At 40.4% G+C, this 14,470-nt stretch overlaps 1 protein-coding gene across 1 annotated transcript; it reads left to right on the forward strand.

Moving 5' to 3' along the window:
* The first annotated feature begins 7,100 nt into the window (after positions 1–7,100).
* Positions 7,101–8,760, forward strand: LOC140364988 (phospholipid scramblase 1). Its single transcript, XM_072451361.1, has 5 exons — positions 7,101–7,161; positions 7,239–7,459; positions 7,549–7,710; positions 8,221–8,382; positions 8,644–8,760. Exons 2-5 carry the CDS (start codon positions 7,352–7,354, stop codon positions 8,671–8,673), a joined length of 462 nt encoding a protein of 153 aa, XP_072307462.1. The 5' UTR covers positions 7,101–7,161; positions 7,239–7,351; the 3' UTR covers positions 8,674–8,760.
* Positions 8,761–14,470: the final 5,710 nt, after the last annotated feature.

The following is a 14,470-nucleotide window of genomic DNA, read 5'->3' on the forward strand; positions in this document are numbered from 1 at the left end:
TCCTTTGTCTTTTTACAGTTTGGGGTGATAATTTTGGCATTATGTGGTCTCGGTCGTCTGAGAGAAATGCTACTTGCTTTACAGACACGTCATATCTCAAGCTTCTAGTAGAATTTCTTATTGATTTTCCACCGGAGATAATGCTAGGTGTTTAAAGATTCACCCGTGACTGCAAATTTTTGATCTCTCAGAATAACGCCTTGTGACCCTTGTATGATTAATTGTGATTCACACTTGTTAGTTAATCACTTATTAATCCTCATCCACACATTCACACTTCTCTCTTACTTACTTTGCTCGTACACAACGCTTACATTCACACATATGTCCTCAGTAATATCAAACTGGGCATTTCCTCAGTAATACCTAACTGGGCATTTCCTCAGTAATACCTAACTGGGCATAAAAGCCTATGATATTTTTCCAGTAAATATCAAACTAATGCATAAAACGTTTTATGGCTAACTCTTTTTCACACACAAAGTTTTTGTCTGACCTTCTTTGTCGCCTGTGTTCTCCTGCTGCTTCGAAACGACGCGCTCTCCTCGCGGAGAATGAGGTGCGATGGGCGGCCACGGGAAAAGTGGACTTCCTTCTGCTGTGCACACAGACTTTCACCGATTCACCCGTCAATCTCCGCGAAGGGGCTGCTTGTCGTCCGGCTCGATAGGACCAGAAAATGTCACGGAGTTAGACATACACCAGATGCTATTCCGTAACACATAGAGAACACAATTCAACTTAGAATATGAAACGACACAGAAATATCAGACATTTGTGTGGCAAGCTTGGGAGAAAACGCTGGGCTGTCAGCCAGGCCGTTGTAAGGAGCCTGGCTGACCCTCCTGCATCTCACCCCGTTTTTTCCCATGCTGGTAGGTTTTATTAGATATTCTGGAATAGGCGGGTCACATTTCTCATTGGTCAGCCTCACATCAAGGCACTTGTTTTACAGCTGGTATTTTTCCTAGAGATCAAGCCTTGGGTAAACATTACCCAAACTCCTCTGGGCTGTCACCCCCCTAGGGTAAACATCCTTTGGCCCATCTTTACGACCCTTTCACAAATGCAGTTTGTCACACACCCGTTCTTCTCTTAGACTAATGATGCAGATAAAATATCACTATTATGCAGATAAAATACATCACAGAAATATAATCATATATTCACATTTTATCACAATAAATGAGACGGAGGACTGGACAGACTAACTAGCACGCCCGTTAGCCGGCATAATGGGCGGCACACAGAGCGCGCGGGCCCATGGCAGCAAGCACTGAATTAAAGTTACAATCAGTGTTAAAGGAAGCTAAAGGTCTCACATCTGAATATAGGGAATACTACCTGAGAGTGGTGTGCGCGGCGCAAACACCGGGAAAAGAGCGCGAGGTCAGAGGGCGCAGGTAAGCGCTTTTAAGAGTGGTTCACGTCACCGTCAGCCAATAGAAATTATGCTTAGTAGTAGAGCCCGCCTGCAGGCTATACTGTTACAAAAGCTACGGTTAACTGTGAAAACATAGAAAAAACAGGGTGAACGTTCCAAACCCCAAAGAATAAGCTACAGTCGACAGGGGAACAATTTGAAATGTTTATTTTACAAATGTATGGAAATATTCTTTATTTTGTCTTGCCTAGCTCTTCCATTGGTTGAATGACATGGAATGGAAACAATAAAAACATATTTAACCATTAGTTCTGGCTGACTGGATGCTTCACCCCCTTTAAAAAAAAAAAAATTAAAAACACATTTTAAATTCCTTAGGCTTTATTAGACAGGACAGTTAGATTCACTCCCCTTTTTGAATCTAACTTTTTGAACTTGCTGTTGTTACTTTTAATGAAAAGGTGCATTAATGTGTTTTACGCTAAAGGAAAATTGGTAAAACTGAATTGGCATCAAAACACTGATGCATTGATTCAGGTCATCTAAGGACAGCATGAGATGGCGACAATAGTATAAGATAATGGAAGAAGAACTTCTATAGAATACAACAAAGTCTGAAGAATAAAGTCTGGCGGTAATGCAACACTTGGATGCCAACCGCCATAAACAACAACAACAAGATGGCGGCAGTGGAAGATATTGGGGACAAACAGAGTATGCAAAAGGCAGGATGTTAACTTGTGTTTGCAGAGAAAACGGTTGGTGGCTCAATGGAAGCTGAGACAGGACACGCAAGGACCAACTGCACATGGTCCACCATCATTTGCATATTCATGTCAATGTGTTAAAATACCGGGTTGTTGAGGAAGTGTGTCGTCTTTTGGTCGTGCCTAGCGCTAAGACACACGTAGATGGTCCGTCCTGGGCTGCGCTCTGGACTCGGTGCAGGAGGTGGGGGACAGGAGGGTCCTGGCTAGGTTCACATCTATGCTTGACCATGAGTCTCACCCCCTGCAGGACACTCTGTCCGCTGCAGGACACTCTGTCCGCTCTGGAGAGCAGCTTCAGTGAGAGACTGATCCACTCTCGCTGTGTGAAGGAGAGATTTCGCAGGTCTTTCCTTTCTGCTGCTGTCAGACTCTACAACAAACACTGCTAGTCCTGAACACTCGCAATACTGACCTAACCATGTGCAATTCCGTCATATGTGCAATTACTGTCGTAATTCATGTGCAATTACTGTGAAATTCATGTGCAATCCATGTGCCGTCGTGATACATATTCATGTGCAATTACTGGCGTGATCACATGCAATGGTATTTATGTATTTATTTTTATCTCTAATAATAAAAATCTATATGATTTTTATAATTAGAGGTTTTGTCTATGGGAGTTTTCGTTAATAGGAGATCTTCTACTGAAAGTGTTTTTCAGTCTTCCTATAAGTGATCTGTTCTTCTGTATCTACCTCTGTATCTACCTGCGTTGCATCAATGAAATTTCCCCATGTGGGACAATAAAGGAATATCTTATCTTATCTTAGATTGTGTGCTCAAGGACCTCAGCACAAGGAATTCTGTATTAGAATTGTATTGGCAGGGAATAAATCCTCGTGGCTTGAAATGACTGAATCCTGGTTGTCTCTCCTCGATGCATGAACACGCTTCAAGGTAGTTCAGAAGCTCTTTCAATGCTAGACCTTTTTTTTTACGGTATAGCGTAAAACACATACTTTGAAGACGTACAACTACAGTAGGTGGCGGTAATGTAACACTTGGATACCAACCGCCATAAAACACTAAAGAAGAAGAAGAAGGAAAAAAAAATGTCATGTCATGATAAATGCGATTCCGTTCCGCTTTGATCTCATGGACTTTGAAGAAGACTATTAAACGCAGTAGTACGAGTCAAAGTCTGGCGGTAATGCAACACTCGGATACCAACCGCCATAAAACAACAACAACAACCAACCGCCATAAAACAACAACAACAACAACAACAACAAGCTCCACGTAGAAGTCTAAAGAATAAAGTCTGGCTGTACACACAACAACAACAACACACACACACACAACAACCACGCAGAAAGCAGTCTGTGTGTGACGGTTGTGGACCTGCAGCGTTAAAAGTGATCCACAGTGACAAGAAGTGAGTGCGTCTTCTCCTTGAAACGCCGCTTGAACCGCAGTGAAGCACCAATTCTGAAACATCTCTTAATACAGACTCAAAATCAAACCTGTAGCTGACAGAGCCAGTGCAAGGAGGCCACAGGAGAAACGACCTTGCATTTCCTGGTGCCTGTGGGCAAATGAGCAGCCCAGACCCTTCTCTCTAACCACTCTGCCACCATGCTACTACAACTTGTTTAATTGTGGTTTTTGAACTAGAAATTTAACATGTTGCATATTTTTCTCACTATCCACTTCTATAATGAGAAGCAGTACTCATTATGTATACTCCAGAGTATTATTTAGTTTGAAGTAACAGTACTCTCCCAAGTGACAAAAGTACTTATGTTCACAAATATTGAATTATATGTTTACATTTGTGTTTCTTGCTCTGCTCCTTCTGATATGATGGTTTGGCCTTGGAATAATAGCCAAATGTTACATCCAGACAGCAAGTGTTCAACAGCTGCTAAAATGGTACTGAAGTAAAAGGAAAAACTACACATGAAAATACTTCTCACAGTACTAGTTACTCGTTATTTTAACACATTTTTAGTAGCATTTTGGATCAAGATTTTGTACAAGATTTGAAAAATGAGATAGTTTAAACTGAATCTAGTCATTTTAAACATCAATTTGAATATTCTTTGCTTGGTACTTGTGCTGTACTCAATACCCCATGATTTTTACAAGTAACTAATTATATTTACATACAAAAAATATACAAATATGTATAAACAATTAGAAGTAGTTTCCTGAAATTGACTCTTACTGAAGTAATTTCTTAGACTTTGTACTTTTCCTTGAGTAACATTGAACATAACATTTTGAAGTAACATTAGTTTTCTACTCTACCACCACTATAAGCCTATCAATTGTTAATAAAGCCACATCTAAATATCATCTTCACACTGCTGCAATTGCCATGACAACTTTTATCAAACATTTCACCCACAAACTAATTATTTCTGAGATCTTAACAGCCTTTATCCGATGTATTTCTATTTAGATTATTCCCTAACGTTATTCCATGATTATTAACACCACATATGCACTTCAATATCAATAACTAAAACGTTTACACATCAATAATCTATGCTGGCCTGGTTCCAAACTAAAAACGTCGCTCTGACGCGCTGATCTGTCACATCGACTGAATCTTTCCACTCCCACGTCGCGATTGGCGCAGAGATATGGGAAGTGCGCTGACGCTATCCAATCAGATTGCAGTTTTATTCCGTGGGTTCGGTTGCGGAGCGGTCTGTTATAATTTAAAGTAGCAGGTGAAATCGGTGAGTATATGTAACTTGATTTTTGCTGAACGGTCATCCAGGCGTGTGCGTTAAGATGCCGCGCGCGGTGTTCACGTCGCGCGCGCCGTTTTTTCCCCCCATGGAAGTCGCTTTTGCTTGAAAAGTGATGTCAGATGTGTGAGATGCGCTCTACTAAAACAAGCGGGCGTAATGGACATGTTCAGTAAACAACAAACGCGACAATAGCGGCTCAGACGTGGCCTACATTCAGCTCCAGATTCCACAAACACGCGCCGCGGACAGAATTGGAATAAGCGGATTTCTCAGCGCGTGTTTTCTTAATCGTCGCGTCACTTCTCGTTAAACCGGGACTGTGCCGTTTGCAGCCCCAACGCCAAAAAACGTATGTTCCTCCGCCAGAATGTAGAGCATGTCTGTGCGCGCCATTATTGAAATAAAACCATCTGAAAAGAGGATGTTCGTACACAGAGCAGCATCCCCCGTTTCCAGTCCAGAGATTTTGTTTTATTTTTTTTAATTCTCAGATGGTTTTGAGGGGCTTCAGTGTGCACAAGATGGCGCTGTGACCCAGTTTTCTTGTTTCATTTATCAACAGGTTTCCCCTTCTGTGAGGCATGGACATGTATGCAGTGCCCGGCCCGAGCCCGGGGATTCTTGGAGTCCCGCCGGGCCTGGAGAACCTCGTCACGGCAAGTCCTGTCAATCTTTATAGTATGATCAGGTGATGCTAGTGGCTTTCAAGTCATGGAAGAATATTACACAATTCCATTCATGAAAGTCCACAATTTCCATGTAGGAGTGGACGATGTTAACAAAAAAGTATCCTCATAACGCATGTCAGACAATATTGAATGATTTAAGGTGCTTGGATTGGTTTTATTTGCTGATAACACCAATATTTTTTCATTGGTACAAGAAATAAATATAGAACTGAAGAAGATGAAAATATGGTTTGATAGAATTATCATTAAATTTGGAGGAAAAAAAGTTTATAGTGTTTGGGACACGATATGGGTCTCGAGAAGTATATCAGTTATAAGGAGCAAAGCACCTTCTAAATTTAAAAGCATTACTTATTGTTTGTCACTAGTTTTGCCATATTTTACTTTCTGTGCAGAAGTGTGGATTAACAATTATAATAGAAAAGAAAAATGAAAAGTGGTTATAATGTTATATTATAGCATTATAACCACTGTTCATTTTGCTATAGGCATAAAGTAGGCTAAAGGGCCACACCAATTCACCTTTTTAACATTCTAAACTATTAAAACTGAAACGTGACATTACAAATTCTATTCAAGGCAACAACAAAAAATTACACTTCTCCAGAACAATCTCTCAAAAAACTTTTCATTTTAAAGTGTGTTTCTGTTCAGGGAGTAAAACTGTGAACTCAAGGAATGTTCAAATATAAAACAATTAAAAAAATAAATTAAAAAAAATCAAATCACTTTCAAAAGTATTAGAAGGAGAGTCTTGTTCTAAGTAAAACAAAGAAATACATAGAAAAGGTTATACTTTTCGGGCTAAATTACATGTTTTACTACATATCATTAATGGTGGTCATTGTAAATATAGATGATTTTTCTTTTCTTTTTTGCTATTTGCTATAGAATTTTGTTTATAAATTAATTAATTAAAACATTCATAATAATATCTAGATTTTTATTTATTACCCAACTCAATAATACTATGAATAACATGATATTGGGAGAATAATAACTGGGGGTAGATGTGTGAAGAGTGCGTGTTTGCACCTTGTATGGGATAAAGTTTAATGACTTTGGAACAATCCATTGGAACCTCTCCTGGAGAAGTTACATATCAGGGGTATTTTTTGAATTATGCACTTCTTTTCTTGCTTGGGTTGTCAAAAAGTATCGAAAATCAGATACTCGAAACTAGACACTCACTTGAACAAGTATCAGTAGTAAAAATCACATAAAGAAGACTTCAATTCAATGTATTTTGATAACTGTTGTTGTGATTTTGGGCGTTATATTGAGGGATGACAGTGAAAAACAGATTAAACAATGTTCTTAAGGACTTGGCAATGTCCCAGCATCCTGTGTCCTTAGACAATTGTTTAAGACCACAATGTTTGGTAAAGAAAGTACTTATATATTTTGTAAATTGTTTAAAATCTTGACAAAATAGCATTTTAATTATCATTGTAGTATCGAAATTGGTATTAAAAACTGAGTATTTTCCAAATTATAAAAAATTTCAATCGTTATTGTTAGTATTGTAGCAACTCTAACTCTTGCTTCAATCATTTGATTTTTTTTTTAGGTGGACAAGCTTTTGATCAAACAGAAAATAGAACTAGTTGAAGGTACAGTATAATGTGTGAATATACAATAGTTTGTGATTTCGATACATATATATAATCTTGTGTATACATATATTCAGCACTGGTTGGTCTTGAAAGCAACAACAAGTATGAAGTCCGTAACGCGCTGGGTCAAAATGTGTTCTACGCCGTGGAGGAGAACGACTGCCTGAATCGACAGTGCTGTGGCCCCATGCGCTCCTTTACTATACACATCCTGGACAACTTTGGCCAGGAGATCATCACCATCATAAGGCCACTCAAGTGCATGGGCTGCTGCTTCCCCTGCTGTCTACAAGAGGTCAGTCTGCGTTCAGAATACCCTAGTGTAGCTAATGCAGATAATATAGATTCAGATCACAATTCATTCTCCCTCAACTCTTCAAACAGATTGAGGTGCAGGCGCCCCCTGGGAACCCAGTGGGATATGTCAAACAGCAGTGGCATCCAATCTCCCCCAAATTCATACTGGAGAATGAACTTAAAGAGCCTGTGCTGAGAATCCATGGCCCTTTCTGTGGATGGACGTGCCTTCCAGATGTTGACTTTGAGGTGAGTGTACCTAAGCACACAAATCCATTATTACCCGCTGCAGTAACTCTGGCCCTCTGGACATGTGGAGGGGATGTGTGCACTGCTCCGGAGAAGAAAGTGTGTTTCCAATCATCAGCACAGGGCACGGCGTGGCCACAGCCTCACAGGGCAAGCCCCTGTGTGGGACAGTGTGGCCATTGTTTCATGGCTCAGCTGCTTTTATTAGATTGAGCTGAGAGGGGGATGTGGGTCAGTGATACGGACCTTTACCAGACTTACAGCAACTGTAGTGTCATTTTTCTGAGCTGCTTTCAAGATTTACACAGACACCAAGCAAAACATAGCTCTGGAAAGACTACTGCACAGTATCACAATATAACTTTGTGTTGTGCCATTGAAAACTCATATCACAAGTGCAGTATGAGAATTAAAAGTCAAGTCAAATAGAATTATTATGTATCTTTAAAAAGTCTGTCCTTACAATTCCGGATAGATATCTTTTATGGTAAACATTGTTTATATTTCCAGATTATAACAATGGATGAGACCAGTAAGATTGGAAAAATCAGCAAACAGTGGTCTGGACTTCTGCGAGAGATGTTTACTGACTCAGACAACTTTGGTATCCAGTTTCCTGTGGACCTGGACGTCAGGATGAAAGCTGTGATGATCGGTGCCTGTTTTCTCATTGTAAGTAGCACATTGTTATGCTTTCACAGCCTCATGCCACTGTAGACAGCAGTGACCTATTTCTCAGAAATTATGCCGTACAATTAATGTAAAATGCAGATTTCCTCCTCCACTTGGGACTGCCTCAGTTGGCAAACATACCGACAGTCTATTGATACAGCTAAGAGCCGAACTCTCAGCACACTGTCGATGCCGACTTATTTGTGAACACAATTAGCATTGCTGCCAATATTGTAAAACATCTTATCTTTTTCCTTTCAGGATTTTATGTTCTTTGAATCGAGCAACTAAGGAGCCAATATCGAATATAAGGAAAATTTCTGAAAAACGCCATAAAGCCATTTTAATCATCCCTGTTTGATCAAAATCAGGGATGATTATGATCAATCAACACTGTTTTTAGAAAATATTTAGACTCATCCAATAGTCATTCTCAACCTGCGGATCGAGTCTGGGAACTCGTATATTTATCCTCCTCTGTGTAGGCCCTGATGATGAGAGCTCCAGGAGTTCTCAGACTCGATCTGCAGATTGAGAATGACTCTTTGATGAGAGTTGAAACTTAGTTTTTCTACAGTGTCCAGATGATAAAGCTGAATCATTTTCTACAGATACCTCAGTGTTTGTGCATGAACAGTGAAGTAAGAGGTCTGAGTCATAGTGTTCAGCCTGAACATTTGGTCTGGGCAGTGCAGAACCCTGTCTGTTTACAAAATGGCTCCTGGGTCTTAGCTATTAATGACTACACTTGAATTGCATGTTCATGTTAAGGAACAAGATTTGTGTTTTGAAGCTGGTTTGAATATGGATAAGTCCGACAAGCACAAATCTATGACTTGAGCCAGTATGATTAGTATAAGCCACTCTTTGCTTGTAGCTTTTTGTGTTGAATGAAATAGTAGTAGTTGATTTTAGTCCTTTTAACATTGAACAATGTATGCACTATACGTGTTGTGAGCTATGAATGTACTGTGTGTACTGACGCAGGATATTTATAAGATACCTTGTGGTATTTTCAATGCCATAATATACATGTTGCCAACTCCCATTGAGTCCACAAGAGGGAGCTAGCTTTTCACTAAAAACCTCAGCCAAAATGAACTGACTCATTTGCAAATGCCATAGGTCTTTATTCAGATGGTGTATATTTTTGGAGAAACTCAGGTTGAAATGCATGCTACTGTAGTGCTGTTAGCTGCTGTTGGCAGTGAGAATTAACAAATAAGATTAATTATTTTGTACACTATACATCACTTAAATATTATGTTGCATTATTAGATCATTAATTGTCATTTATATTCAATTTCTGAAACGCATTGCAGCTCGTTCAGTTGTTTTGATCACACATGGTTGTCCATCGTTTTAAAGGAGCCCATGTGGTTTCCATAATTCGTACAGTATTTGAGAGATAACTCTGTTTTTACTTGTTTTACATTTTTTGTATATACACTGCCAGTGGACTATAGTGTTCTATGATTGCTTTTATGTATTTCCCCTCTTTTGTGAAGTCATGTGATAGATCTCTAGTTCTTACTCTCATGAGCAGCTGAGTTTACAATTTTAAGTGAATCGAGATTTGTGGTGACTGTTTTTGCTGTAACATCATTGTTTAGGTATAAATGTGGGTGTTACCATGCTAATATTTAATATTTAAATAAACGTTTAGTCATTAGGTTTTTAAGTGCCGTCCAGAATGACCAGCAATATTCAATGGAAAAGTATGTTAATAGTATTCACTTGCTCTGGAGATAAAGATAAAGTGGATTTAATGACTTGGCACTAATTGTATGAGGCGCTGGTGCTACATCCTGTGAAGGCTCTCTGATTGTGTAAAAGCCAAAATGTGACATTCCAGAAATAAAAAGGGATAGTTAGTTATAACAATGTTTAGCTATCCTCTTTATGTTACTTATTTTAAATAGATACAAATTACTATTCTTCTACTTTTGCACAAAAACTGTGAATTTGACGTTTTGTCATGCGATGTATGCAAACACATTTTGTGTGCAAAGCTAAACTTGTGTCAAGATATTGGAAACACAATAAAACATGTTGACCAGAGTTTTCATGGGTTTATTTCTTGCTCATAACCTTTCCTCTGGGGGGATATTGTTTGGCCTGGAATGTTCCACAGAATTGCATAAAATTCTGTGGAACTTTATGCAATTGAATCACCTGCTTATCTATGACAAGCTGGTGATTCAAGCCAAGCCAAGGCAAGGCAAGGCAAGTTTATTTGTACAGCACATTTCAAACACAAGGCAATTCAAAGTGCTTCACACAGCAGGAAAAATGCATTAAAATCACAAAGAAATTACAGAAACAGAAATAAGATAAAATTAACTAAATAAAAAAATAATAATAAAAAAAAAAACACCTAGCCACAAAGGGTAACGTGTTTTCGGAGTCCAACTCCTTTTTAAATCAGTCCAACTGATGGTACATACTATTACACGTCCAACGTGTTTCGGAGTCCAACTCCCTTTTAAATCAGTCCAACTGATTGTCTAAACTAATGAAATCACATAAAAGAGAAGAGTGCAAATAAAAATCCTTTCAGTCATATGCGCAGCTAAACAAAACAGTTTTTAGCTTAGATTTGAACATCGTCAGAGTAGAACCTGTCTCACATCTTCAGGAGGACTGTTCCAGATTTTAGCTGCATAAAACTGAAATGCAGATTCCCCATGTTTAGTTCTGACTCTGGGCACCAGCAGGAGGCCGGTCCATGTTTAGTCCTGACTCTGGCACCAGCAGGAGGCCGGTCCATGTTTAGTCCTGACTCTGGGCACCAGCAGGAGGCCAGTCCATGTTTAGTCCTGACTCTGGGCACCAGCAGGAGGCCGGTCCATGTTTAGTCCTGACTCTGACACCAGCAGGAGGCCGGTCTCTGAGGTCCTCAGAGTCCGAGATGGTTCCTATGGCACTAACATGTCCAAGATGTACTTTGGTGCTAGGCCATGGAGAGACTTGTACACAAGCAGAGCTGCTTTAAAGTCTATTCTCTGAGCCACAGGAGCCAGTGCAGAGACCTGAGAACAGGACTAATGTGATCATACTTCCTGGTTCTAGTCAGGACCCGAGCAGCAGCGTTCTGGATGTACTGCAGCTGTTTTACAGCTCGTTTGGAGAGGCCAGTGTGCAGGCCGTTAAAGTAGTCTAATCTACTGGAGACAAACGCATGGATAAGTCTCTCTAAATCTGGTTTTGGCAATGTTTTTTAGATGGTAAAAAGCTGCTGATGTTATTGATTTAATGTGGCTGTTAAAGTTCAAGTCTGAGTCCATTATTACCCCCAGATTTCTAACTTGGTTTGTAGGTTTTAGAGCGAGACTCTGGAGGTGACCGCTAACACTTTCTCTTTGTTTCTGTGGGCCAAAAACAATGATTTCAGTCTTGTCTGAGTTCAGCTGGAGAAAGTTGTTTTGCATCCACAAACTGATCTGTTGGATGCAGTGACAGAGTGAATCCACTGGTCCATAGTCACCTGCCGATAGTGAAACATAGATCTGAGTGTCGTCTGCATAATTGTGATAGGACACATTTTCACTGCGTATCAACTGACCTAACGGCAGCATGTAGAGGTTGAACAGAAGGAGACCCAGGACTGACCCTTGGGGCACTCCACAGGTCAGGGTCATGGGGTCTGAGACACAGTTACCAATTTCAACAAAGTACTTCCTGTCTTCCAGATAGGACCTTAGCCAGTTTAGGGCAGTGCCAGTGATGCCCACCCAGTCATCTAGTCTCTGTAAGAGGATCCCATGATCGACAGTGTCAAAAGCACTCAGATCTAACAGAATTAAGACTGAGGCTTTGCCCATGTCAGTGGCAAGGCAAGGCAAGGAAAGTTTATTTGTAGAGCACATTTCATACACAAGGCAATTCAAAGTGCTTCACACAGCAGGAAAAATGCTTTCAAATCACAAAGAAATTACAGAAACAGAAATGAAGCCTGCGTAAATTCAGCCTGGAAGACCTAACTCCACCCATATACATCAAGGCCACCATGGAAGGATCCCTCTCCCCAGCGCCATCATCGCACTCAAGCGGGCGCCCGCCTGTCCGTCTGTGAGAGTCAGATCCCTCACTTCACCATGGACTCACCCAGGTTTCTGCGCTTATCCCAAAGAGGTTGTGCAGTTTTTCCTGGCCAAAGAAGTAGGGTGAAAGGACAGGGGGCGTCAGTACCATGGCCCTCGCACCTGCTCCTCATCCCCAATCAACGCTCTCAAGTGACTCCTCCCCTGCTCCCAATCAGCACAAGGCGGTCACATTTAAGCCCTCAGGCAGATGGCTCGACCGCTCAAACCGTACTGCGACCCACCACCTCCTCCTCTACATTCCCCTCATCCTCTACCTTCTCTCCACATCTACCACCACCAGTCTCCAGGCTCCGGGGGGAGACATCTAATACAAATAGATCATGGAGTGCCCATGATTGCAACGTCTTCCGCCGGGGTCTGAGCGCCAAATAACTCTCGAATAAAGCTTGCTCAACAGTCCATTCTCGTGGTCTCTTTGTCTCTCCAGGGTGAAATACAATAAAATTAACTGAATTAAAAATTATCAATCCAACTGATTGTCTAAACTAATAAACGCCAGTATTCAGGCGGATGTCATTTGTCACCTTGACAAGAGCAGTCTCAGTGCTGTGATGAGGTCTAAAACCTGACTGAAAAACATCAAATGAGTTGTTTATTAAGAGGAAATCTGTGAGCTGTTGGTAAACAACCTTTTCAAGGACTTTGCCCCAAAATGGCAGATTAGAGATGGGCCGGTAATGACTCAGTACTGCGGCATCAAGACTGCTCTTTATGACCGCAGTTTTCAAAGACATTGGGAATGTTCCAGATTGAAGCGACATGTTAACTATGTGAGTGAATGGTGCTAACAAACTGTTCAGCACAGACTTTAGAAATTTGGTGGGTAACACATCAAGGCAGCATGTAGATGAACTCAGACTGGTGATGATCTCATGGACAGTTTTGTCAGTTACAGGTGCAAAGTGAGTTAGCTCTAAGTGTCTTTGTGGTTTTAGGGTAATTTTTTGCATTGTGGGATTTATAGCATTTTTAATGCCCTGAAATTTGTCATTAAAAAATAATGCAAACTCATTACACTTGAATGTGGAAATGAGTTCTAACGGCAGCTGAGCTGGAGGGTTTGTTAATCTGTTTACTGTGGCAAACAGGACACGCCAGTTGTTACTGCAGCTTCCAATTATTTCAGAGAAATATCTCTCCCTAGTTCTACATAAAATGAGGTTGTATATGTTCAGATTCTCTTTGTAAATCTCTTTTTGAACCTGGAGCTTTGACTTGCGCCATTTCCATTCGGCCCTGCGGCACTCCCTTATCTGACTGAATCATAATTTCTCGACGGCGCCTTCTGCTTATTTTTAACCATTTTAGCCTTCATAGGGGCGATGGTGTCCAGAACATTCAAAACACTAGATGTAACAGAGTTCAACAAATCATTTACATTAGAACATGAGACATTTTCAAAGTTTATAATTTCCATAAACAGTGCACCTGTGCCATCACTTATGTGTCTCCTCTGAACAACTGCAGGACCAACCGGTGGTTTGGGAGAAACAGACAGGTCAAAGAAGACACAGAAATGATCAAACAGAGCAGCATCGACCACATTGACATTTGAAATATTTACCCCCTTTGTAATTATGAGATCTAGAGTGTGTCCTTTGCTGTGGGTGGGGCCACTCACATGCTGAGTAAGACCAAAGGTTTCAAGGACAGCATCAAGCTCTTTAGCGTTTCTGTCACAAATATTATCAACATGCACATTGAAATCACCTGTAATGACCAAACCATCAAAGTCTGTGCATACGACTGAAAGCATCTCAGTAAAATCATCAATAAAACGTTTGCAGTGCTGGGGAGGCTTGTATAAAACAATGAAGAGAATGGATGGAGACTGTTTTAGCTCCATTTTAAAGGATACGTACTCAAATGATGAAAACACCCCAAAAGACCACCTGCGGGTAATTATTTCATCTCTAAAGACAGCACAGACTCCACCCCCTTTTTTGTTTTCTCGTGTTTCAGATTCAAACTTAAAGTTGGGT

The sequence above is a fragment of the Eucyclogobius newberryi genome, unplaced genomic scaffold (assembly GCF_026437365.1).
Source record: "Eucyclogobius newberryi isolate DKJ021-1_F unplaced genomic scaffold, fEucNew1.0.hap1 SCAF_18, whole genome shotgun sequence".
Lineage (NCBI taxonomy): Eukaryota > Metazoa > Chordata > Actinopteri > Gobiiformes > Gobiidae > Eucyclogobius > Eucyclogobius newberryi.

Bases quoted from the DNA above. Each gene is read 5' to 3' on its own strand.
- LOC140364988 (XM_072451361.1), top strand. From the start codon at position 7,352: ATGCGCTCCTTTACTATACACATCCTGGACAACTTTGGCCAGGAGATC. The intron at 7,460-7,548 runs GTCAGTCTGCGT...CTCTTCAAACAG, and splicing joins TCCCCTGCTGTCTACAAGAG to ATTGAGGTGCAGGCGCCCCC. The intron at 8,383-8,643 runs GTAAGTAGCACA...TTTTCCTTTCAG, and splicing joins TCGGTGCCTGTTTTCTCATT to GATTTTATGTTCTTTGAATC.